This window comes from Leguminivora glycinivorella, chromosome 25 (genome assembly GCF_023078275.1).
Source record: "Leguminivora glycinivorella isolate SPB_JAAS2020 chromosome 25, LegGlyc_1.1, whole genome shotgun sequence".
Taxonomy (NCBI): domain Eukaryota; kingdom Metazoa; phylum Arthropoda; class Insecta; order Lepidoptera; family Tortricidae; genus Leguminivora; species Leguminivora glycinivorella.
In genome coordinates this window covers 10,481,725-10,509,464 of record NC_062995.1, presented here as the reverse complement: position 1 = coordinate 10,509,464, position 27,740 = coordinate 10,481,725, and the positions used below count along the sequence as shown (strand labels likewise).

General features: G+C 37.4%; 2 protein-coding genes across 5 annotated transcripts in view; one reads left to right on the top strand and one right to left on the bottom strand.

Annotated features, from left to right (window-relative positions):
• Positions 1-3,434, top strand: part of LOC125239124 (zinc finger protein 260-like) — a 28,450-nt gene extending 25,016 nt beyond the window's left edge. Inside the window, exons 10-12 of the mRNA XM_048146624.1 lie at positions 1,508-1,609; positions 2,530-2,625; positions 3,294-3,434. Coding sequence (XP_048002581.1) covers positions 1,508-1,609; positions 2,530-2,625; positions 3,294-3,434 — 339 coding nt within the window. The remainder of the gene's footprint in view (positions 1-1,507; positions 1,610-2,529; positions 2,626-3,293) is intronic.
• On the bottom strand, positions 3,361-25,535 carry LOC125239119 (zinc finger protein 431-like). 4 transcript variants are annotated; one of them, XM_048146617.1, is made up of 4 exons: positions 25,345-25,535; positions 22,696-23,552; positions 11,413-12,907; positions 10,583-11,021 (listed from the first exon to the last, which is right to left on the bottom strand). In XM_048146617.1, exons 2-4 carry the CDS (start codon positions 23,495-23,497, stop codon positions 10,709-10,711), a joined length of 2,610 nt encoding a protein of 869 aa, XP_048002574.1. In that variant the 5' UTR covers positions 23,498-23,552; positions 25,345-25,535; the 3' UTR covers positions 10,583-10,708. The 4 variants fall into 4 exon arrangements, with proteins under 4 accessions (XP_048002576.1, XP_048002574.1, XP_048002573.1 ...); XM_048146616.1 differs by having other exon boundaries at positions 25,387-25,535; XM_048146619.1 differs by lacking the exons at positions 10,583-11,021; positions 11,413-12,907 and adding an exon at positions 3,361-3,441 and having other exon boundaries at positions 25,387-25,535.
• Positions 25,536-27,740: the final 2,205 nt, after the last annotated feature.

Sequence of the window (27,740 nt, the reverse complement as noted above, 5' to 3'; positions counted from 1 at the left end):
AAAGTTACATAGTAACGTTTCAACTCATTAAACTATTTTTATGCAGCGATAACTTTTTTCACACAAAGATTTGGGATTACCTGTCGTAGTAAAAGTTTTAGAACTTAGAATAAGCTATCCAGTGACATATCGCATTTCCTTATTGGTCAATAGGCCAATTAGCCCACCCTCCTTTGAACCTTATTGTTATCATGATAGTTACTTTTTAACTACACTGAGACTTAAGCACGTGCTGTGGAAACGGGAACTAGCCGCGGTAAATAATATAAACAAAAGCTTTTGTTTAACAGATTACGGCAAATCCAAAAAACCATTTCAGAAAATTCATACTGAGGTGCGAGAAGGGTTTCCTTCGGAAACGTTCGTATTTGTCATGCTAGTTCAGTCAGTGTCAGTACATCCTGTACTGACACTGACTGAAATATCATAACACGTTCGTACGTTTCCGTAACATTACGAAGGCAAATCTTTTCGCACTAGGGATCATCCACATATTACGTCACACCAAATTTCAGGTTTTTGGACCCCCCCCCCCCCCCCATGTCACGCTTTTTTGTATCCCTTTAACAGGGATTGTCACATTTAGTATGACCCCTCCCCCCTTACACTGTGACGTAATATATGGATGACGCCCTACATCTGTAACAGGGGGTTGAAAACGGTCTGAAATGCTTCGAGAAAAGGATGGTACGGCCGTGCCTCTTTTTGCTCGACTTGGCGGGGGCACTGCCGTGCCCCCAGATGTTAAATTTTTGCAAAAAATTCATTTTTGGCACAAGCTTTTTTGGTAGAAGCTAAAGACCCACTTCCCGGTTTCCGATTGAGCTGGAATTTTGCACACATATGTAAATCACGTGACAATGCAATATTATGGTAACATGGAGCTGATCTGATGATGGAGCAGAAAGGTGGTCATAGGAACTCTGTTATGAAACGTCGTATCCCCATCGAGTAAGGGGTTTTTAGAAACGTCTCGGAGAGCAGTAGATGACTGCTGAAAGAAAGGTACAGTCGGCGATAAAAGTGCTCGCTCGATCTAAATATAAAACACCCACATTCCTACCAACCATTCCACCATTCAAAACTATTCCGGGCATTCTGTTCAGTCACTGACTATACAGCTTTCCCTAAAACCAACGCCAAAACGAAAAAGGGTGATAGGACATCACATTGTGTCAATTTGACTGTAATGAAAAATTCATGGTTTTTTAAATATTTGGCATTTTTTTACTTTGAAAAGAAGTGGCTCGCCGAGTTTCTTGCCGGTCCCATAGTGGATACCCCCCTCCAACTGAAGGGGAACTGCAATCTTCTCGAGGCTGAGGCGTAGGGTTAGAGCCGACGTAGCTTTATTTGACGTTCATAGCGCATTGTAATATGCCTACTAGGAAAATAAATGTTTCATTTCATTTCTTTTTTTTCCGTACTAACCTCCCAAGGTCGTCCAATATCTCAATAACCATGACATTTTCGAATCCGTTTTTTCTCATGTAACTGTGTTTGACAGTCGAACGCCACACTGGTGTACCACCAGCGCACGCACACGGGAGAAAAACCATATCAGTGCACCAAGTGCCCCAAGCGGTTCAGCGTTTGTCAACTGCTGCAGGTTAGTTACCATTTTGTACAATCAAAGATCTGATATGAATACAGGTAAAGTGCAAAAATTATGCATACACGATCTTAATCGACACAAGTTGTGAACTAGATCGTCTCACATGTATTTTTGACCCCCGACGCAAAAACGACGGGGTGTTATAAGTTTGTCGTGTCTGTATGTCTGTCTGTGTGTGTGTCTGTCTGTGGCATCGTAGCTCCCGAACGGATGAACCGATTTCGATTTAGTTTTTTTTTTGTTTGAAAGCTGAGTTAGTCGGCAGTGTTCTTAGGGTCCCCCCACATCTAGCGTCTCGCGAGCGTCGCGTCGGGCCAACTGTATGTGCAAAGCTCGACGCCACGTCGACGCGACGTCTTTTTCCATACAGTTGGCTCGACGCGACGCTCGCGAGACGCTAGATGTGGGGGGACCCTTAGCCATGTTTCATGAAAATCGGTCCACTATGTCGCGGTCGGGGGTTTTTTCAAAATTTTAATTTTATAACATGAAAGTTTCGATAAATACGTATTCGTAAGTACTACTTTCCGCACTAGTGTGGGTAAGTAAAATGCCCACTATGCCCAGCTATACAGACAGCAATAAAAATATACGAACGTTTGAAATCCGAAAAGATATTTGCGGGACTTTCTCCCTTTTCCGCGCGTGTTAATATCCTTTTTTAACCCCCGACGCAAAAACGAAGGGGTGTTATAAGTTTGACGTGTATGTCTGTCTGTCTGTTTGTCTGTCTGTTTGTCTGTGTGTGTGTCTGTCTGTGGCATCGCAGCTCTCGAACGGATGAACCGATTTTGATTTAGTTTTTTTTGTCTGAAAGCTGAGTTAGTCGGGAGTGTTCTTAGCCATGTTTCATGTTTGTGTTTTTTCAAAATTTTAATTTTGTGGTTAGGTTATTAATATTCTTGTTTTTATAGATCCACCTTCGGACACACACAGGGGAGAGGCCCTTCAAGTGCTCGCGCTGCCCCAAGGCGTTCAAACACAAGGCGGCGCTCAACCGACACGACCGGGTATGTGACACACATCTTTTATCACTTTATGGTTCACAATGGCTTTGGCACACATGATGTTTAAATGTGCACTATACAATGTTCACAAAGGCCTTGACAGAGATGACTCGGTGTCGCACAGATTTACAGATGTACAGGGACCTATTCAGAATAAATAAATATTATAGGACATTCTTACACAGATTGACTGAGGCCCACGGTAAGCTCAAGAAGGCTTGTGTTGTGGGTACTCAGCAACGATATATATAATATATAAATACTTATATACATAGAAAACATCCATGACTCAGGAACAAATATCTGTACTCAACACACAAATAAATGTTCTTGTAGCCGTGCTTGATGGAAATCAGCCCACTAAGGTTTTTTTTTTTAATTTAAATTTCGTGGTTACGTTATTAGTGCCAAGATTTGGTTGACCGTCTATATCTTGTTGATCTCAAAAGTGATTCATGAAATAAAACTATGGAAGCTACTTAATACTCATGAAATAAAACTATGAAAATGGATTAAATCGCGTATGATGAATTTACAATTCACCCCGATGATGAAGGGATAAATTGTAAATTCATTATACGCGATTTAATCCGTTTCCATAGTTTTGTTTCATGAGTATTGAGTAGCTATCGCGGTAACCAAAGACAATCTCAAAAGTGATTATTTTTCAGGTACACACGGGGGCGAAACCCTACATGTGCGCTCACTGCGGCAAGTCGTTCTCGCAATCCAACTCCATGAAGACTCACGTCAGCACCGTGCACCTCAAGCTGCCGGCGCCCTACCGGCACCGCAGGAACAAGACGGAATAATAGTTATCTGTGCAACAAGAGAAGAAAGTTATTACTGTTATTAGATTAGATGTATTTATTTCTTTAAGAAAATGACACAGTATTACACACAAATATGAAACAAAGGTTTCAAAAGATCGTCAACTAAAAATTTTACATAATGAAAACAAGGACGACCGGTCTGGCTCAGTCGGTAGTGACCCTGCCTGCTAAGCCACGGTCCTGGGTTCGAATCCCGGTAAGGGCATTTATTTGTGTGATGAACACAGATATTTGTTCCTGAGTCATGGATGTTTTCTATGTATATAAGTATGTATTTATCTATTTAAGTATCTATATCGTCGCTTAGCACCCATAGTACAAGCTTTGCTTAGTTTGGGGCTAAGTTGATCTGTGTAAGGTGTCCCCAATATTTATTTATTTATTTAAAGTATACAAATAAAATCAATCAACTTAAAATTATACAAAATGTAACAAAAAATGCAAATAAAATCAATAAATAAAACAATGTCATACTCATATATATCTACAATAGAAACAAATGTCGATGTATAAATCGCTAGGGCTATTATAGGGAGAGATTATTTGCCAGCCACTTTTCGGTGAAATTATTGGGAGGTAACCGGACGAATTCCAATAAGGCCTAGTTTTCTTTCGGGTTCGAAGGTCAGATGGCAGTCGCTTTCGTAAAAGTAGCCTACGCCAAATCTTGAGATAAGTTATCAAAGCGGATCCCAGGCCATGAGTCTTGGCGAATGCCCGCATAACGCAAGGAAATTTAGCGTAAATTATCAGTACTGCTACTTGACAATAGATGTCGTGACGAACAAAAAGTCTAATGCTCAACAATTTTTAGCTAACATTGCAATAGTATTAATCAGTATTCTGTTTTCAATACCTCCTGCTTTTAATATAAGTTATAAACTGTTTTAATATTACATTTTTGGCAGACGAGACACACCTAGTGTCGAGTAGTGGTACTGATAATTTATACTAGTTGACGCGTGAATGACGCTAGATGTCACTACTAATAACTTGCATTTACTGATGTATGGAGCAAAAACACGCGCGCGAGTGAGTTAATTTAAACTTTATTTGAAATTTTTATGCTTACTTTGCGTTCATTTATTTATTTATTTCAAGTTTACAATTGTACCTTAACAGCTAGGGCCACAGCGGCACCAGTCGGTATCAATAATACCTACTTATACATGTTATATATTGAAACTAGTAATTAACTAATACTTTGACAACATTAACATACCAAAAATCCAATTATCACACTTTAGGATTTTATTTTTATGAGATTTGACTGATTTATTCAACCAATGTATTTATTGTATTTTTTTATATTTTAGCTGTGCAAAATATAATACTTTTGACATTACAATCGTGTGTAAAATTATGTGCTTATATTTAATAAAATAATAACATTTTTGTACAAAATATCATGTAATGTTTTATACTCTAAATTGTAGTTTTATTGTTTATTACTACCCTTCCTTGAGACAATCTTCATACGTTTGCCTTAAAACTACTACTACTACTATATATATAAGCGCGGGCACTCGCCGTGCCCGATCAGTAACGACCAAGTAACAGACCCGAAAGCAGCTCGTGTTTTTCGCAATAAAAAAATTGAAAAAGGGTATTTTGATGCCTTAAAGATATCCACCTATAGTGTGGAAAGGTAACAAGAAGATCAAATTTAAAAACAGACGGTATTACATTCCACAAATAAGTCATATATTTATAATTTATTCAGAGCCGGCATAGGTCAACTTACACTGGCTACTTACGCGACTCCCTTTTCATCTGGCGCGACTGCCTGCCGTCCTTGAAACGACCAATCGCAGCGCGCTAAACACATTCCCCTCGCGCCCCAAGCACCGGTGATTTGTAGCGCGCACAAAATTTACAATATTGGCACTCTATAGGAGGTTCTCTGTGTGGTGCAATGTCCGAGAGACATCGCTTTTGATGACTAAAGAGACCTATGCGAGAGCGACATATTTTGCCACATAGCTGACATAAATGGGACTGGGCCGGCCACGTCTATCGCATGCATCCGGATAGGTGGGCTAACATAGTCACCAAGTGGATACCGACGAAAAAGCGTGGGCGGGGCAGGCCCAGGCAAAGATGGCGGGACGACTTCCTAAATCTTAACTGGCCGGAAGTAACGGAGAATCGGGAATTATGGAGAGCCAGGGGAGAGGCCTTTGCCCAGCAGTGGGACACTCCAATAGGCTAAGAAAAAAAAAAACCGGCCAAGAGCGTGTCGGGCCACGCTCAGTGTAGGGTTCCGTAGTTTTCCGTATTTTTCTCAAAAACTACTGAACCTATCAAGTTCAAAATAATTTTCCTAGAAACTCTTCATAAAGTTCTACTTTTGTGATTTTTTTCATATTTTTTAAACATATGGTTCAAAAGTTAGAGGGGGGGGGACGCACTTTTTTTTTCTTTAGGATCGATTATTTCCGAAAATATTAATATTATCAAAAAACGATCTAAGTAAACCCTTATTCATTTTTAAATACCTATCCAACAATATATCACACGTTGGGGTTGGAATGAAAAAAAAATCAGCCCCCACTTTACATGTAGGGGGGCACCCTGAAAAAACATTTTTTTCCATTTTTTATTTTTGCACTTTGTTGGCGTGATTGATATACATATTGGTACCAAATTTCAGCTTTCTAGTGCTTACGGTTACTGAGATTATCCGCGGACGGACGGACGGACGGACGGACAGACAGACATGGCGAAACTATAAGGGTTCCTAGTTGACTACGGAACCCTAAAAAAGCTGACAAGGGAAGCTTGCAACCGATTGCGACGTTCCCCTAATATAGTGTCTTCTTTCCCTTTTGTCAACAAGTGTCGCAAACCAGGTCTCATCGACGATGCGACCATCTCCAACGCACTTTCGTCGTTCCGTTCGCTTCTCCCAGTTTTGGTAGTCGATTTTAAAGGCTACCATATCCCTCTTGGCTCAGTCTTTGAAACTAACATATTTGCGGCGTTTGGCGTTGAGAGCTTGGGGCCATGGGGGCCCAGTGTCCGTCATTTGTATAAAGTTTTGTCATCTCGCCTAATAGAGACCTCAGGCAACCAGAGGGCTGGCCAGTATTTCGCGCAACGTATAAGTATCGCTATACAGCGTGGAAATGCTGCCAGCCTTCTGGGTATATACCTTGCCCATTGACGGCGATTTAGGTCCATTTTTTTATTTGTAAGTAGGTCATTTTAAGTAGTTTTGTCATGTTTTTATTTGTTTGATTTATTTATCCAACAATATATCATAATTCATAATTCTTTATTGCAAACCATGGTTACAGTACAGGTATTGAATGTAGTATGATGTCTCACATGGACCCTGCAAGGGCACAGCATATAAAAACTTATCATGAAATTTAATTATTATTATTAAAAAAAAGAATAAATTAAACATTGAAAACATATATATATATAGCTAAAAAAACATTGATCCATAGAATTTCTCATAAAATAAATTAGTAATCTCAAATAAATAATTAATTGTTGTGAGTTTCATATTTCAAATTTAATAATTAGAAAGAGGTAGGTGTAAGTTAATCAATCAATAGAAGGTGTCTCCAACGTCGTCTTCAAAAAAATCTTTTAACTTGTAGTAACACTTATTTATCAGGAAGTCTTTCAACATCTTATTAAATTTCTTGTTGTTTTCTTGACCTTTAATATTATCTTGAAGGTGGTTATAAATTTTAACTGCCATGACGTTTGGACTTGCACTATGGAGTTTGAGGTTAGAGGTTGACGGCAAAGCTAAATTATATTTGTACCTTGTTTCGAAGCGTCGTGGCTGATCTACTAACTTTGTAAATAAGTTCGAATGTTTTCTTACAAACTTGCACATTTCGAATATATACATTGATGTCAGGGGTCAGATCATACGTTGGGGTTGGAATGAAAAAAAAAAAATCAGTCCCCACTTTACATGTAGGGGGCGGTACCCTAAAAAAACATTTTTTCCACTTTTTATTTTAACACTGTCGGCGTGATTGATATACATATTGGTACCAAATTTCAGCTTTCTAGTGCTAACAGTCACTGAGATTATCCGCGGACGGACGGACAGACAGATATGGCGAAACTATAAGTGTTCCTAGTTGACTACGGAATCCAAAAAAATAACAAACGTTTTTTTTATTTATTGTCATCTAAATTTTTCACAAAAGTATTCAAAAAGGGTTTTTAGGAAATTATAGAAAAAAAATAAGCGAAAAGTGTGTAGAAATAAATAAATTATGCTCGTCATATCCATATTAATATTTAAATCGCTACCTAAAATCCGCTCTCGAATTATAAAATACTAGCTTTTGCCCGCGGCTTCGCTCGCGTTAGAAAAAGACAAAGTAGCCTATGTCACTCTCCATCCCTTCAACTATGTCCACCTAAAAAAAGAACGTCGATTCGTCGCTCCGTTTTGCCGTGAAAGACGGACAAACAGACAGACACACGCTTTCCCATTTATAATATTAGTATGGATAAGTTTACTGTTGTAACGTGTGTAAATAAAATGAAATGCATGTTATATAACTTGTTTTAAGGACTGTATCGTTAAGTATAAGGACAAAACAAACCTCGTCTAAATGTTGACATGTGCATAATTTTGTATTATTATGTTCCGAGAGTATGATCTTAAGGTATTGGTAAGTACTATTTGATATAAGAAGGTCTGATATTTTTTTTATTTTAGGGACTTTATGGTACTTTCATTAAGGTCTAGCAAATAAATTTCGGACAACCCCTATTTGGCTTAATTTGAGAATATTTCAATGACTCTTTGTACGATTTCAACAAACAAAGGTTAATATGCTGCCAAAATATATTCTTTAAGAGTCCTCTTCATGATTTTTCCAATTGGGTACTTGTAGAATAAATGCGGCGAATTTATAAAATTTAAAAAAACGCAATTTTGAGCAACGTTCCGGATTGCCGTAAATTTTTGATGCTAGCAGGATGAGAGAAACAGATAAAAAAATTAGCCATAGGCCAAAGTCTAATTGACATTCATGGTGTTTGAACAGTGCTTAAACCAGATCGATATAAACAATGTATGATAGTCAAATTCGACATCAAAGTCGGAGTTAGAGTAAGCACCATGCCACATTCTCTAAATGGCCGCCATACACAGATCCTGAACTATATTTTTTTTAAATAACAGTGGCTAGACTATGTCCAGATATTCTGCTTTGTGGATCATGTGTCGTTGAGGTTCGCACCATACAATTGTTTTTCGCAATCGTATCGTCTTTTACGCACTTTGTGAATTTTCTAGTAGCATTTGTCCGGAATCGTAATTGGTACTCGGGAGGATTAAGTCAATACTGTCTAAACCATATGCTTTACGTCGAGTTTCTAGGACAAAATGTGTACAATTCAATTCAAAATATCTTTATTCATGTAGGCCTAGTTACAAGCTCTTATGAATAGTTCATTACATATATATTATGATCTTAATCTAACCTAATTATCAGAGCAATTTATTGTTGTAAATTATTGTTCATAATAATATTGAGTCTATAATATACAATTTCATATAAAAATAATCGTTAAACAAAAAATATATAATTAGGTATATTATATGTATATATAAAAATACATGTCTAGAATATTTCTAGGAAAAATCCAATGTCCAAAAAAATACAATATTAATTTCATCAACAATAATAATAATAAAAAACGTAAAAATAAGAATCCATTTCGAATAACAATTAATCCCACGTTGTTTTATCATTCATGTAGTCTTGTGTTGTATAATAAGCTTTCTAAATGAGTACACGCTTTACATGATTCTTAAATTTATTAATTGACAATTCAGTAATATGATTCGGAAGTTTATTATAAAATCGAACACAATTACCCATGAATGATTTTTTAATTTTACAGAGCCGTGTGAAGGGCACCGCGAGTTTATGTTTATTTCTAGTATTTATATTATGTACCTTATTATGTGCCTTATTAAGCCCATGGCTTGTTATAAGAAAAAAATATAATAGCAAATAAATACGGCTACTCAAAGTTGTCTTCATACTTAACGATACAGTCTTTATTATGGTTGCATATGGACGAAACATTGATACCAAGTTGAACTTATAACAGTAAAAAAACTTAACTTACATACTACTCATGTCGAAATTATCGGAATACAGATTTGTTCCTAATTAATTAAAAAAAAAATGATTTATTGCACAAAATAACCATACCAACCTTATAGGTTTATTTTATAGTAAAAAAAAACAACATCTACCTGCTTGACGACCGGTCTGGCTCAGTCGGTAGTGACCCTGCCTGCTAAGGACCGCGCCTGGGTTCGAATCCCGGTAAGGACAATTATTTGTGTGATGAACACAGATATTTGTTCCTGAGTCGTGAATGTTTTCTATGTATATAAGTATGTATTTATCTATTTAAGTATGTATAAATAAATACATATTATAGGACATTCTTACACAGATTGACTGAGGCCCACGGTAAGCTCTAGAAGGCTTGTGTTGTGGGTACTCAGAGAACGATATATATAATATCTTATACTTTTAAACGAGCAATTCTTATATACTTATTTATTTATGTATACCGACGATCTCGGAAACAGCTATAACGATTTCGCTGAAATTTGTTATGTGGGGGTTTTCGGGGGTGAAAAATCGGAAATTAGATCCCGAAAAACGCGAATTTTCGAGTTTTTCTTTCGCGTTTGTACGTATAATAATTATGGTCGTTTAATTTCGCCGCGCGCGCATCGATTCCGCTTAGCTCAGTCGTACGAGGTCGATCTAATGTACGCAGATAGATCGTAGGTGTCAGGGTTTCGAATCCCGGCCAGAAATTAAGTTCTTGTTTTTTGTCATTTTTTTTTTGTTTTTGTATTTATAAGAGTTTTTAAATAGAACCGAGCTCGCCCAGATATTGTAAATACTTAAAACATCCATGACAAAGGGACAAATATCTGTGCTCATCACACAAATAAATGCCCTTACCGGGATTCGAACCCGGGTCCGCGGCGCAACAGGCAGGATCACTACCGACTGCGCCAGACCGGTCGTCAATATGGTCGTATATGATCGCTTAGCACCCACAGTACAAGCTTTGCTTAGTTTGGGGCTAAGTGGATCTGTGTAAAGTGTCCCAAATATTTATTTATTATTAATTTAACCCTTAAATGCATGACCTTGACAAAGATTTATTCAAATTTGAATTTTGACATGCTGTCATAATGATTTTGCTACACGCCCAATATGAGCGGGCATTCAGACCTTATTGTCTTCTAATGGATCGACTTCCATATCATATGAATCATCTCTCTGTATTTCCATCTCAAACGTTTCATGTGTTTCAATTTCATACGTGTTGTGTGTCTTCATATGAACATTAACATCTGCCTCCGTTGTCCCCTTAAACCCACACACTCCACACTCATACAACCCCTCTCCATGGTATTTCCTGACATGCCTTAACAAGTCTACTTTCTGGCGAGTCTTGTGCCCACACTCTTCGCAGCGGAAGGGTTTTTCCCCAGTGTGTAGTAGGATATGACGTTTGAGAACTGATAGGTGTCGGCACCTGAAAAAAAAAGATATTTTAGCGAAATAAAGTAATAGATTTTATATTCTGACAATGGGGTTGGGGACGCAGGCTCTTTTAAACATCACATTATTATTACACATTCTGCTACCGACTTTTTATGAAAAAAAAACTCAATAATTTGCATTTTCCTAGACATAGCTAGAACTATCTAAGATAGTTTATTTGCCCCCAAAAACCCGTATAGCAATTTTTATCGAATTCATTACAGTCCTTTTCAAGATCCCCAAAACATATAAATATGGATGTATTCAAGAGTTGCTCATTTACATTTTCAATTAAATCGTTAGGAAAACTATAATATTACTATAATATACATTACTATAATATTTTTTCTTAATTACAAAATTAGGTTAATTGGCAAGACTACCTGAATTCACACAGGGTGCACTGGTAAGGCTTTTCCCCCGTGTGTATCATCTCGTGACTCTTCAAGTGAGTCTTGCGCGTGCACCGGAACGCGCAGTAACTACACTGAAACGGCTTCTCTCCTGTGTGAACCAGTAGATGCCTATCCATATCTATACGCAGAGAAGATTTATAACCACAAAAGTCGCATTTATAAGTTTCGTTACCCGTGTGGGTCATCATGTGGTGTTTCAAGGTTTTTTGCCATTTGCAAGTATAAGGACAATGAGCACACTTGAACAATTTTTCATTTGTATGCACTTTCTGATGTTCTTGAATGCCCCTTTTCGTGCTGCATTTGTAGTCGCAATTGTTGCATTTAAATGGTTTTTCACCGGTGTGCTTCCTTTCGTGAATTTGTAAGGTCTTTCTAACAGCTGTCGCATAATCGCAGTAGCTACATTTAAAAGGCTTTATGTTGTTGAATGTTTTCTCACCGGTGTGTTCATGTTTTTTTAATTGCCATTTCTGCTTGCACGTGAAAGCACAGTGACTGCATTTGAAGGGATTATCAGTTAAGTGTATCAATTCGTGTTTAATCACGTCTATTCTCCTTTTACCCTTATAGTTACATGTTTTACACGCAAAAGGTTTATCTCCAGAGTGTGTCAATTGGTGAAGTCGTAAAGACGACATGCGACTACTTTTATAGTCGCAGTGAGTACATCCATAGGGCTTCTGTCCAGTGTGGGTTAAAATATGTTTACGTAAATCACTTTTTGCATAACATTTGTACCCGCAGTCATGACATTCAAATCGTTTCTCACCGGTATGCACAACACTGTGACTTCGCAAGTATTCTTTTCTTTTACTTTTGAAGTTGCAAATGTCGCAGCTATATTGTTTCTCTGTCGCGTGCACGAGCTGGTGATGTTTAAGAGCACGTTCTCTTTTGGTTTTAAAATCGCATTGGCCGCATGCGTAAGGTCTCTCACTGCTGTGTATTACTTTATGTCTTTGTAAAACGGCTATACTAGGACTTTTGTAGCTACATTGCTTACAATAAAAAACGCCATTAACAGAATGACTTTTGACATGCGCTTGTAAAGTTTTCTTGTTCTCTGTTGTAAACTCGCATTCTGAACACATGAAACTGATAACTCCATGTTTTTTCTCATGCTTTACAACGCCTACTTTATTATCAAATGTGGTACCGCAGAAATCACAGACAAATTTACCATTTGAATTACGAACGTGTCGAGAATGAGTGTGTATATGTTTGCTTAAAAGGTTTTTAGTTTTGAAACTTTTGCCACAGTCGTTGCACTGGTACTTGACTACAGCATTGTTAAGTCGTTCGGAAGTGTTTGTGCGGGGGTTTGTTCGGGAGCGCCGGAGGTGGTATCCGGTAGAGAGAGGGCCGAGCTTGTAGTGGCGACGGCCGACGCGGCAGGTGCGCTGTCTTGCGTTCACCACGAGCCGCTCCAGGCGGACCGAGCAGGCCCTGTTGCAGCAATCTTGAGAAAAAAATATTAACAATAGCAACGATTATTTATACAGGTTTTACAATCTTCATACTGAGAATCGTACCTCGACCTATTAAATACTACATACATACATACATACAATCACGCCTGTTTCCCAGAGGGGTAGGCAGAGATCACGGATTTCCATTTACTACGATCCTGACAAATCACTTATCGCTTCACACACTTTTATAACGTTACTAAATACAATCATAACTATATTATAACGCTATTAAATACTATCATAACTATATTCATATATTTTTTTCACAATGTGTATTCACATGATAGTAAAATAAAGAAATATGTCATTTCTTCATATAAAAAACATAAACACGCAAAAATATTTAGGGAAAATATGATTTTGGCCACTTCCAGGCTGCGAGCAGCGCCATCTAGTTTTAAGCCTAAGAAGCCCATACATTTCAGGGGTACGCTTTTTTGTATGGGCTTTCTCAGTCCAGTATTATATCGTTCTTGACATTAGAATACAATTTTTCAGTACATTAAGTGTTTTTCTACGCACTAGTGCGAGAAGTGGTTTATTTCTTGGCAGGTCAAAACTTCGGAGCCACCTGTACTGAAAAACATCGTAAAATACACATGTGAAAAGGATAAGTACTTTCCTTTCCTTTTTTACGCACTTGTATCATTACGATACTATTTTCCCTAGGCCCCTTGCCCTGTTATAGTTGGGGAGTTTATTGAAAAACCTTAAATTTTTTGACCAAAGCATGAAACTTGGCACAGTTGTTCCTTATATCAAAATAAGCCGATTAAGATCGGGAGCCTTCGGGAGCCTCCCCCTGGGGCCCGGGAGGGGGTCAAAGTACCGCTTCACCCGGCTTGGTTTGAAAAATTCTAACTTACCCCGTTTAGTTAATAGGTCATGTTTGGTATCGTTTTCGAGTAAATCAATAACGTAGAATTCGTTTTCAGTACTAAAATTATCATTTAATGGTAAATAAAATAAAATAAATTAAAAAATTTTAAATTTTCATCCATGATTTACAAATTGAAGTCATCATAAATGACAAACTGTTTGCTTTTTCTATAAATAAAAAATATGACATGATAGCCTATTTAATATAGATTATAAAAAATATAATTTTTATCCACCTTTACTAACGTTAAGTTCCACAAAAAAATTACTTTAAGACGCGCGGCGTCGGTACGCCGCGTGCGTAATTTTAAAATGCCTTTATTTTAGAAACTCTATTAGACCCCGTTTAGCTATTAGGTCATGTTTGATATCGTTTTCGAGTAAATCAATAACGTAGAATTCATTTTTGGTACTAAAATTATAATTTAATGGTAAGTAAAATTAAAAAAAATTAAAAAATTTGAAATTTTCATCCATGATTTACAAATTCAAGTCATCATAAATGACAAACTGTTTGCTTTTTCTATAAATAAAAAATATAATATGAAAGCCTATTTAATATAGATTATAAAAAATATAACTTTTATCCACCTTCACAAACGTTAAGTTCCACAAAAAAATTACTTTAAGACGCGCGGCGTCGGGACGCCGCGAGCGTAAATTTAAAATACCTCTATTTTAAAAACTCTATTAGACCCGGTTTAGCTATTAGGTCATGTTTGATATAGTTTTCGAGTAAATTAATAACAAAGAATTTATTTTTGGTACTAAAATTATAATTTAATGGTAAATAAATTAAAAAAAAAATCATCTATAATTTGCAAATTCAAGTCAACAAAAATGTCAACCGTTTGCTTTTTCTTTAAATAAAAAATATGATGTAAAAGCCTATGCGTATGTCACCAAACACCCAGACAAGTTTGGTGGAAACTTCCTTCACGAAATGCTTGGTGTCTGATGACCATGGTCCAAATATTTCAAATGCAATTGCCGCAAATATGTAGTTGTTTTTTAAAAATGCATATTTGCGCGTTTAAACTGGGCGTTTTGCAGCAGCAGTCCCTGGTTTCTGGGCCGAGCGTTAGACGTTGGACGGAGCCAAGGTATCCATATTAAAACCTCATTGCGTAAAATTGTGGTTACTAGGCAACAATGTTTATATGTCAATTAGACTTCTGAAAATTTTCGATTCAATATACGTTGTACATTGCTTTTTGAGATTCTTTTCGTTAATATAGATATACATATTTAATTACTTCCATATAGTCAGTAGTCACCATTAAGCTTCCAAAAGTATTAATATATAGTGCGACTCCCAACTTTAAAAGGTTATGGGCCCAGAGTAATAATGGATAATTTAATGACTACAAAATTGTTGATCGGCAACCTAGAAGGAAAAACAAATTGGTCAACGTGGAAATATAAGATATGTATCGCCTTAAGAAGCATTCCAAATGCGTTGGATGTTGTTGAAGGCAAATTAGCGAAACCCGCTCAAGTAGAGGGAGCAGAGGCAGCAGCGGCAGCAGGAGCAGGAGACCAGCTTGCTACCTACACCAAGGCTGACTGCAGTGCTCTGCTTCTCCTAACAAGCAACATGACAGATGAAACACTTCAAAAGGTCATGCGGTACAACACTGCTCGAGAAGTCTGGTTAGAACTCCATAGATTGTTTGACGGAACTAACGAAGACAAAAGCTATAATCTATGCATGAGCTTCTTTGGATTCAAAAGGAGTCCAGAAGATGACATAGCGACTCACATGAGTAAATTGAAGAATATTTGGTCCGAACTTAATCAAGACTTGAAAAAAGATAATAAAGAGTTACCCGAACTATTATTGATCTGCAAAATTCTTGATACACTAAGTGAGGAATATTCCACTTTTAAAAGTAGCTGGCTTTTAGTTCCGAAAGCAGATAGAACAATAGAGTTTGACAAATCATCTTTGTGCTTACGAAAGATCAATCAAGGGTCCTGTGCCTGATCAAGAAGCATTAGTTACTCACTCAAATGATGTTCGAGTAATCGATAAGAAAAACAAAGATAAAAAGATTAAATGCAATTACTGTTCTAAAATCGGTCATCGTGTCAAGAACTGTCAAAAGTGGATACGAGATGGCAAACCTCCGACGAACATAAATGCACAGAAGGGCGAAAGTACGCCATCAACTTCCCAAGCGTCAGTAGTTAATATGACAGTAATGCTGGTGCAGGAAGAAGTCTTAGTCGTTGAGCATGACAAGGACAATTGGTACGTAGATAATGGTGCCACTAGCCATATAACAAATAGAAGCGACTTGTTTACAACTTTCAATAATTTTGATGACAGGCATACCGTTACAACAGCCAATGGTCATGTTTTACAAGCCAAAGGAAAAGGATCGGTAGTCTTAGAAACGAATGTTAATGAAAAAGTCTCAACTATTACTTTAGAAGATGTATGGTATGTTCCAGGTATCCAGAAAAATCTATTCTCAGTCCTAGCAGCTCACGATAAGAATCCCGATAGCAAGTTTATATCTACAACTCATAATTGCAGTATATCTATAAATGGAAATGTCAAGGTTATCGGAAGACGAAACAAATTTGGTGGTCTCTATAAATTAGATGTCCAGAATGTCATACCAAAGAAGATGGTAGCCTGTCTGACAACAGAGACTCAACTTTACCATGAGAGATTTGCCCACCAGAATAAGCGGCATATTAGAGCGTTTGTGAAACGAGAGTTAGGGATAGAGCTTCCCATTGATGATTCATTATGTGAAAGCTGCATTTTTGGTAAATCGCACAAGCTAAAATTCGGTACGAGAAGTAGAGCATCACATCCAGGTGAGCTAATTCATAGTGACGTGTGCGGACCATTTCCCAACTCTATCACAGATTTACGATATTTCGTACTATTTCGTGACGATTACTCTGGATATCGTATGATTTACTTTATGAAAGCCAAGTCTGAAGTAAAACAAAAACTAGAACAAATGATTTTAGAAGCTCACAATCAAGGTCACCCAATAAAGACACTTTTGAGTGACAATGGAGGCGAATATGACAATAAAGATGTCAGAGATATTCTTGCAAAGAATGGAATCAAACAGAGGCTGACAATGCCATACACGCCGGAGCAAAGCGGTTGTTGCGAACGTGATCATCGCACGTTAGTCGAAGCAGCAAGAACGATCATGTATAGCGGCGAAGGCTTTCCTCAAGCGCTTTGGGCAGAGATTGTTAACACGGTAACATACGTCATTAATAGAACAGGTCCCTCCAGAGTGGAGAATAAGTCACCGTTTGAACTATGGAATGGCAAGAAACCAAAGATATCGCATTTAAAGATAATTGGCAGCACGTGTTATGCTCACATTCCCAAGCAAAAGAGACAGAAACTTTCGAAGAAAGCGCTTAAAGGAAGACTTGTCGGATACGATAATGATGACGGTTATCGTATATGGGCGGCAATAGAAAATGACAAATATAGACTTATACGATCTCGCGATGTCATATTTGACGAAAAGCCGCTCAACAGACAAAACTACTCTGAGATTAAAGTGCCCCAGAAATCTAGAGATTCGAAAAAGAATGAACTGGAAATAAAAATTGTCTCACCAGAAATCCGTCCAGCATTCAAGTTTGGTGTGCCAGTACCAAACGACTCGCCAATATATCGCCAAGAAAATACATCGCCGTTCGAATTTAGGGAGGAAAATCAAGTCGAAGACACAATACATGTCGGTGAAATGCCATTTCGAGTCGATGAAAGACAAGAAGTCGAAGATTCATCATTCTCTGAGGAAAGATCAGAAGGTTTAGCGGAGGTGACTAATCCAATCGCGTCTGAGTCAGTTCCTATCGAAGAAGAGGCGTTCTCTGAGGAAAGATTAGAAGGTTTAGCAGAGGAGACTAATCCAATTGCGTCTGAGTCAGTTCCTATCGAAGAACAGGAAGAACCATTCTTTGACACCGAACATTCCTTACAGCCCAAATACGACTTAAGACCAAGATCGACCCTTCGACCTCCAAAGAAATTCGACGACTATGTATGTAATGTTGATACCCTTACAGATCCTCAGTCCTACAGGGAGGCTATGAAGAGCCCTCTAAGAGGAAAATGGGAGGACGCTATGAAAAGAGAGCTAGCATCTTTAAAAGAGAACGACGTGTGGACACTTAGTGAACTGCCACCAAATAGAAAGGCACTCTCATCAAAATGGGTATATAGAATCAAGAGAAATCCTGATGGCTCTATAGATAAATTTAAAGCACGACTTGTAGTAAAGGGCTTTAAACAGCGAAAAGGAATTGATTATGACCAAACTTTCAGTCCCGTTGCAAGGATGGCAACAATAAGAGCGCTTATAAGCGTTGCAGCTAAGGAAAGGCTGGTACTTACGCAATTTGACGTCTCAACAGCATTCCTATATGGAAGACTTCAAGAAGACATATATATGGAACAGCCAGAAGGTTTTAATGATGGCAGCTCCAACAAAGTCTTAAAGTTAAAGCGCAGTCTATATGGACTTAAACAAGCACCACGCTGTTGGAACTCATGCTTCGCTGAAATCCTTTTAGACTTAGGCTTTACACAGAGTGATGCAGATAGTTGTTTGTTTACTAAGAAGACAAATGGAAAGAAGCTTCTCATAACCTTGTATGTGGATGATGGACTAGTTGCTGCTACTGATGCAGAAGTTACCAAAGATTTTTTGAATGATTTGCAAAAAGGTTCAAGATAACGACAAAGCCTGCATCCTACTACTTAGGATTAGAAATAACACAAGAAGAAGATGGATCTGTCGGAATAAAGCAAGAATCTTATACAAAAAGATTCTGGAAAGATTCCATATGAGTGACTGTAACCCTATTTCAACTCCCATTCAAAAGGAATCAGTGTCACAGACTAGTGAAAAAGGGAAAGTCGCACAACGCGAAAAGAATTTTCCATACAGAGAAGCAGTAGGTGCTCTGACGTACCTGATGGTTGGAACACGTCCAGATATTGCTTATGCTGTCGGTATTGCATCTAGAAAGCTTGAGAACCCCGACGATTCGGATTGGCTCATGGTCAAAAAGATTTTTAGATACTTGAAGGGAACAACCAGCTTCGGTATAAAATACAAATCAGACCATCCCGAAGGCTTTATTGTTGGATACAGTGACGCTGACCACGGGGAGATCAAACAACAGGAAGATCGACCACTGGTGTCACCTGTTTATACTCGGGAGGAGCTGTCTCGTGGCTGAGCCAAAGACAACCATCAGTTTCAATCTCTACCACTGAAGCCGAGATCGTTGCCGCAAGTGAAGCCACAAAAGAATTAATCTGGCTTCAGAGAGTATTTAATATGCTGACTCAGCTTAAAGAAGTGCCAATTCTCTTCGTTGATAATGAATCAGCAATTCGACTTGCTCACAATCCTGAATTCCATAAGAGAACGAAACATATACAAATTAGGCACTTCTTCGTGAGAGAAAAAGTCCTTGAAGGATTAATAACCGTGGAAAGGATAACCACAACAGATCAATTGGCAGACATGTTTACTAAACCAATGCCAAGACCGAGGCTCAATGAACTGAGAAAAAGAATCGGCTTGACACACATTGTTGAGGGAAAGTATTAAAACCTCATTGCGTAAAATTGTGGTTACTAGGCAACAATGTTTATATGTCAATTAGACTTCTGAAAATTTTCGATTCAATATACGTTGTACATTGCTTTTTGAGATTCTTTTCGTTAATATAGATATACATATTTAATTACTTCCATATAGTCAGTAGTCACCATTAAGCTTCCAAAAGTATTAATATATAGTGCGACTCCCAACTTTAAAAATCCACACAGGTCACGCCCCACGCCAAGGGTCGTCCCAGAAACCAAGGCAAAAGCGAGCAACCATCAGGCCGCTTTCCGTCTGCTGCTGACAAGCCGACAGGTTCGAGGGTTGTCGGTATGTTCGCTGTGCCGAGAGCCTTGCGGATTAAATCGTTAAGTGCAGTGTGTCACAAAATTCGGCCAGCAATAGACTGGCAGTGGAGTCCGTGGTGTCCTAATGCGTCGGTAGCAAGGGTGTGGTTGGCATGTCTTTAGCCCCAGTCTTAGACAAATGGCAGTATATTATGAAGTAAGGCAGCCTCGGAAGGAGGTATGTTCTCCAAGTGTCGATCTTTTTTAGTAAAGAGGTTCTTCCGGCACTCATTCACTGTTGCGTAAGGACCCTTGATCTGAAACAATATGTGCATTGTCATTTTATTTAAACAGATTCTGCAACTATCAAATTACAACATTTTGGTGGATCACCTTCACTATTACACATTTACCTATCATACAAAATAATTACAAACTTTAGTAGAATCTGATTAGCCTATCTATGATATTGCTCCATCTCGTAATAGTTTGAAGCCTTGGGTGGCCATGTTTCTCCCTTGTTGATCGTTTCAAGCTGCGTTTATCGTACCTATCCCATACTATGTCTAATCTAGAAACGTTTTCTTTTGGCTTTGAAGCTTAGCCAGGCCACTCAAGGTGTCAAACTATTACAAGATGGAGCAATATCAGAGGCAAATCAGATTCTACTAAAGTTTGTAATAATTTTCTATGGTACGTAACGTAAGTGGGTAAAACTGAAGGTTACGTGATCCACCAAAAAGTTGTAATTTGATAGTTGTAGACTCTAAAATGGTAATGCACATATTGTTTCAGACCAAGTCGTTGCGCAACGGTGAATGAGTGGTCGAAGTACCTACCTCTTTAGGTACCAGAAAAGATCGACAATTGGAGAACATACCTCCTTCAGAGGCTGCCTTGGATCAGCATATACTGCGCACAGTGTACCAGGGGCCCATTTCTCGAAGCTACAAGTTACAATTTTCAACTGGTTGTCAATGTCTAATATGACAAGTTGGAAAGAGACTTCCGCTTGTAACTTGTAACTTTCAGTTTTGAGAAATGGGACTCAGGGCGTTCTTGTTTGAAGTCAGGCGTTGGTGCCACACCAAAATTTGCCAAGTCCGTCTTCTTGGGGATGGAAGGAAGAAGGAGACGAATGGGTACAACACTGGTCAGACAACACTGAAGTGGCCAGTATATGCTTAGAAGTTACAAGATGTAAATGTAAATCAGGTTGCAAAAACCGATGCAACTGCATAAAAAGGGTAGAGCCTTCTTTATGCAGTTCCATATGTACCCAGCTATGTTTCTGTGAAGGGAATGTATAGTATGAGTATGAGTAAGAGTAATCTGTCAATTAGGACACCACAGACTAAACTATAAGTGCTAACTTTTCAGTGTTGGATACTCTATGGCAGTTCCGACTCAATTATAATAAGCTCATTATAATTGACTTTAGTTAACTATAATAATTTCAAAAATAGAACTTCATACAATTTCTATACTAATTTGCGATACCTAGCAAATTTTCCTGCATCTGAAACACATTTTTTTTATCTGTCGCGTTATCGGCCAATCAGAGACGGTTATTACAAACAATTGGTTGCTAGGTAATTCGATGTTGATACAACGGTGAACGACTCTATTGACATTAATTTTAACTTGCATGAATGGTGATACATATTTCCATCCATTGATGATGAAGATGATGACTCGTAGAAAAAGTATTGTATACAATAGTGATATAATTAAGCTTTTCACTCTCGTACCGTACTACACATGGTACTCGACTGAAAAGTTTTGTATTATATCACGATTGTATAAAATACTATTATATAAATTTCTTTCAGGATTCACTACAATGAATAAATAACAGGTACAGTCGGTCTTTAGATCGTGTGGTCCGACCCGAGTGTTGCCGTTGTCGACACCAGAGTCAATAATAATGAATCTTTTTCTATTTATGCATTAACACACCTCTGACACTGGCGATCAAATATATGAAAGAGGCGCGTTCCCCGCACACAGTCTAAGCTCGCATAGGTGAACGCGTACTATCCTTTGTGAATAGGCTTTAATATCATATTTTTATATTTATAGAAAAAGCAAACCGTTTGACATTTATCGTGACTTGAATTTGCAACTCACAGAAAATTAAATTTTTTTTTTTTAATTACATTTAACATTAAATGGTCATTTTAGTACCAAAACTAAATTCTACGTTATTAATTTACTCGAAAACGATACTAAACATGACCTAATAGCTAAACGGGTTCTAATAGAGTTTTTTAAAATAAAGGTATTTTAAAATTACGCTCGCGGCGTCCCGACGCCGCGCGGCTTAAAGTTTTTTTATGAAACTTAACGTTAGTAAAGGTGGGTAAAAGTTATATTATTCATAATCTATATTAAATAGGCTTTCATATCATATTTTTCATTTGTAGAAAAAGCAAACAGTTTGACATTTATGATGACTTTAATTTGTAAATCATAGATGAAAATTTCAAACTTTTAATTTTTTTTTAATTTTATTTACCATTAAATTATAATTTTAGTACCAAAAATGAATTCTACGTTATTGATTTACTCGAAAACGATACCAAACATGACCTATGAACTAAACGGGCTATGTTAGAATTTTTCAAAGCAAGCCGGGTGAAGCGGTACTTTGACCCCCTCCCGAGCCCCAGGGGGGAGGCTCCCGAAGGCTCCCGATCTTAATCGGCTTATTTTGATATAAGGAACAACTGTGCCAAGTTTCATGCTTTGGTCAAGAAAAAAAAGGTTTGGCCTCTTTTTGTCGATAAACGTCCCCACTATTAGCAAGTTAAATAAAGCTTGTAATAGTACATTACGATACAAGTGCGTAAAAAACGAAGTTTCTTTCCTTTTAGCACGTGGTTTCTTACGACGTCTTTCAATACAGATGGCCCTCTGAAGTTTTAAGCTGCCAAGAAATGAACACCTTCTCGCACTTCGGTACTGAAAAATATTTTTATGATAGCAACTGACCTTGAACAGCAGACACCATCATAGCCTGCAGCACGGATTCCGGCTCAACCTCATCCTTCGCCAAACTTGGGTCCATCAAAGCTCGGAGCACATCTTCATACAGATCATCTGACTCTGCCCCATCTTTAACACATTTTGCATTTCCTAAATCCTTTAGATTGTCGTTGAGTACGTCCATTTGACTATTCTCCACTTTTATATCTTTTACTGCTTCTTCCTCATTTAAACACATAGCTTCTGCCTCTATATTCTTTGGAATATCACCAAGCACTTCTTTTTTAATATTATCTACTAAATCTTTGACTGCTACATGCCTTTCATCTGATTTTTGCTCATATTTCTGTGTTAAACTTTTATTGATCACATTATCTATTATTTCTTTGACTGAATTGATCTCTTTAATTGAACCTTTTCCTTCATCTTCCATCACCTCTATATTCTCTTCCTTTGATCTATCATTGGTTATATCATTTACATCATTCTCTTTTTTCATATTCTCTATAACTTCTTTTACTGCTGTGTGCTCCTCGCTAGGGCATTTTTCCTTATCTGTTACCTCAACTATATCTTCTTTTGACTTATCACTGAGAACTTCCTTTAAATTAAACTCCTTTTTAATATTCTCTACTGCATCCTCGATTATTGTGGGCTGATTTTGAAGTACTTCGTCATTATTTGCTTTCACTATTCCATCCCCAATTCGCCTATCATTAAAGACTTCTTCTACAATGAATTCCTTTTTAATGTCATCTAGAAACCCTTTATTGGGTTCCTTTTTTAAATGCTGTTCTCCATTCTCCATTTTTACATGTAGGTATTATTTTGTGTCAATATTTACACTGGCGAAAACTGGTGACCTGAAAAAAAAGTAGATGTCACAGAACTTTCTTCTTTTTCTTTTTTTTTCTTTTCTTTAGTGACATTCTGTATCATAAATCCATACTAATATTATAAATGGGAAAGTGTGTGTGTCTGTTTGTTTGTCCGTCTTTCACGGCAAAACGGAGCGACGAGTCGACGTGATTTTTTAAGTGAAGATAGTTGAAGGGATGGAGAGTGACATAGGCTACTTTATGTCTCTTTCTAACGCGAGCGAAGCCGCGGGCAAAAGCTAGTAAATAATAAATAAATATTGGGGGACACCTTACACAGATCAACCTAGCCCCAAACCACAGTATAATAAAGAGTATTATCGTACCGTATGGCCACTCCCGCTCCTCGCTGAAAGTGCCGCCCACCCCCTCTCGGTTACCTGACAGTTACCGCCTTCAAAAACAAGAACAGTCGACCTGTGATATCTCACTCGCACATGCATAGTACGTGTTCATCTACACGAGCTTAGACTGTGTGAGAGCATTTCTTTTTTTTGCCATTTTTATGAAGTGTGGTATTTTTGAAAAAAAAATGCTATTTCTACTCAGAATTACTAGCTTTTTCAATCCTAGTAGTTAAAAAATTGTCCCATACGATATTTTCTTATTTTGTTACCATTTTCCGTACATGTTGTATGGGGTAACAAAAGAGGAAAGTAACAAAAATGTATGGAAATTCTGGGACACTTTTTGTCTCTCAGTGAGATTGAAAGTACTCGTGATTGTGAGTACAAATGACCTAAAATTCCCTAAAACAATCACAATTTTTTTATTGGCAAAAAAAAAAGAAATGCTCATGTGCTAAGGTCTAAGGTATCGCCAGTATCTAAGGTGTGCTTGCAGGGCTGTCAGAATTGTTAACAACTTGTAGTGGTCTGACTCTAGAGTCTAGTAGGGACTAGAAAAATGGACATACTTTCGCAATTACCTTCTGGTAATTGCGAAAGTATGTCCAACAACATTTTGAAAATAAAACTTTATTATTCAGTACCCAGTCTGATAATATTTTAGGGTTCCGTAGTCAACTAGGAACCTTTATAGTTTCTCCATGTCTGTCCGTCCGTCCGTCCGCGGATAATCTAAGTTTTTTAAGAATAAATATGTATTTTGATTATGACTATTATGATTGTGTAAATACCATCATAGGTCTAATGGTCTAAATTTAACTGCATTTCGAATATCTCTTCTTTTGCCGCACTTAATAAAATCCTTATTGTCTATATGATACATCTAAGATAAAACATAACATACATATAATCATGCCTGTATCCCATAAAGGGGTAGGCAGAACACATGAACTACTAAGTTTCAGTGCCACTCTTGGCAATAAGGGGTTGAAAGAAATCCAAATTGTGACATTGCAGTGACAGGTTGCCAGCCTCTCGCCTACGCCACAATTTAACCCATATCCCACAGTCGCTTTCTACGACACCCACGGGAAGGAAGGGGGTGGTGAAATTCTTAACCCGTCACCACACGAAGATAAAAAAAGATAAAAATTCGTTTATTATACATAAACACAAAACAATTGCTGAAGGAAAAGTTTACATTCATTTGTGCATAGCCTAATTATTATTGACACAAGTTTCCAGGGGTCCCCGCACTAGGCTAGGCATGTACCGCGGGAGACCAGTGTTGCATTTGTATGTCATGAAAGTTAGAAAAACATATATCTACCTAAGGTGATATTTCACATGTACTTTATTACAAATTTAATCAATTATTTGCTATTATCTGTGCTACACAATGGTCCACGAGAAAGCTTGGACATAATTACCTGTTCAGGGAGTATAGAAGTATATTTCTAAACTCCATATACCTGTTGTATTCATCGCATAACTCCGATTGTGTCCCACGTGCATTATACAATGATATTAAGTAAATCGGCAAGGCTCTGATTGAAATTAACTCGTATTATCAAAAGGCTCATTTCCAATGAGAATGAGAAAATAGAGATAATTACGGCTTCCCTTCGATATGACTGGTATGAGTGACATTCACATTTTTTTGACACTTAAACAGGGGACGTTCAGACACCATCACAAAATCTAAACCACCTGTGCTTTAAAGTTAAAAAAAAATTGGTTGTCTGTAAAGTCGGTTTACGGACGGTAGTTTAACGTGATAATGTCAAACATTACAGTAGTATAGACAGGGGCGGTCAGAGTATAGCAAAAGGGGCCCGATTCTGGGACTTTTTTCACGTTTTTTTATTTATTTATTTATTAAAAATACACAAAAGTTAACAGTATTTCACCAAAGCACTTATGTGGTAATATAATTATGTACATGTTAAATTGACATAAATAAAAGCAAACACACTTAAAAGTTAAACTATGGTTATTACATTAATCACCTAAGGAGTGTAGAGTCTATGAACCTTAAGAGTTTTCTGTAAAACACACCAACACTATCAGCAAATATGTCAATATCGTCTGTCTCCAACATGATGCGGTTAAGAGCAGCTCGGGCTCGAGCGGACAGGCACCGCGCCCGGCATGCCAACCACCACATTCGCTCTTGGCACTTGCAGCCCCATTCTCTCAAGCACGGATGCGTCATCTACTCTATGGTGAAACAGTTGGCGGTAATGCATAATATGCAGCAGTTTCCGTCTGGTTTCTAGAGTTTGAAGAGCAACCATTCCTGTTACGAATAGAGATGGATACATATATGGGTAATATCCGTACAGTCGTTTGTAAATGTGCCTACAGAACTTCCTCTGCACTCTTTCTAGCATAGTGTTTTGTTCTTATTAGAAAGAATGCATTAAAATAAGCATCTTTTATAAATTAAAGTTTTTTTTTAAAACCTACTAATTTAGGAGTTAGAGTGGTGCAAAGTTGCAAAATTTTCCCGTAGCATTACTAAGGCGCCAGAGACAGAAAGCGATATCGACGGAGCCCCGCTTATTACAGAAACTGCACAGAATAGGAGCCTTCGGCCGTTTGAAGATACCTAACGAACCTAACCTATACCTATATAAAAGTCGTCATTTTGTATCCTAGACCGTTTGCGAGACACGCGTTAATTTTATTAAAGTGCTAGTGCCATTTACTAATCTTAGAACCCTAATATCTCAGTAAATATTAATGGAGAAGAAAAAGTTTATATAACAAAACATCCTTATTTAAACGTGTTCTATATGATTTATCAATATTAACATAGGTTATATTGGTAAAAAAAATCATCGTAAATTTATTAAGTCTCTGGCGCCTTAGTAAATACTATGGGAAAATTCGCAACTTCGTACTGCTCTAACTCCTAAATAAGTAGGTTTTTCAAACAACTTCATTCTATTAAAGATGCTTATTTTAAAGCAATCTTTCATGTTTTTAAATTACAAACACTCATGTTCCAAACTCTGGGGAATAAGTTTGGAACAAAAAGAATTAAAACATTGCCTGAATTCATCTCCAAAGGTTTATCACTATGACTGCTATCATTATAACTCAATCTGTATAAACGTCAGTCAAGCAAAGGAATGATTCATACCTTTGGTTAGCAGTGGCTACACTGCATGTATGGAATGACTGTTAGAGCCTTTCTCTAACCGCTGTCCTCGTTGCTTCCACACTGGTCAGCATGACTGGCATCTCAAGATCTGTATTAAAAAAGGGTAACTATGACTTACAAAGTCACTAAATTATCTCTATATAATATCACACATTTAGTTCTATGCAAGTATTATTACAAGGTTAATCTCATATTATATTCTTTCCATTATAGGTTCTCCAATCTCACTGAAATCATTAATTCCAAGTTGCTTATTAAAGTTATCACAGTTCCAACTATTTCATCATCATCATCATTATCATTATCATGACCATTATCATTATCATGACCATTATCATTATCATGACCATTATCATTATCATGACCATTATCATTATCATGACCATTATCATTATCATGACCATCATCATGTTAGTTCCCTTTGAACTACATAAATGTAGCACTTAAATACATATGTAAAGTATCTCAAAGATACTTTCCAGCCACCATTATGGTGCATCAATATTCATACCAAAGTACTACACAAATAATGCAGTAAATCAGTAAACAAAGTCAATTTCTAACAACATTTGTCTTTCATTATAGTTGCTATTATCTCAACTAATGTATTGAGATATATCAACTCAATTCAGCATATTCAGGATACAAAATTCCACA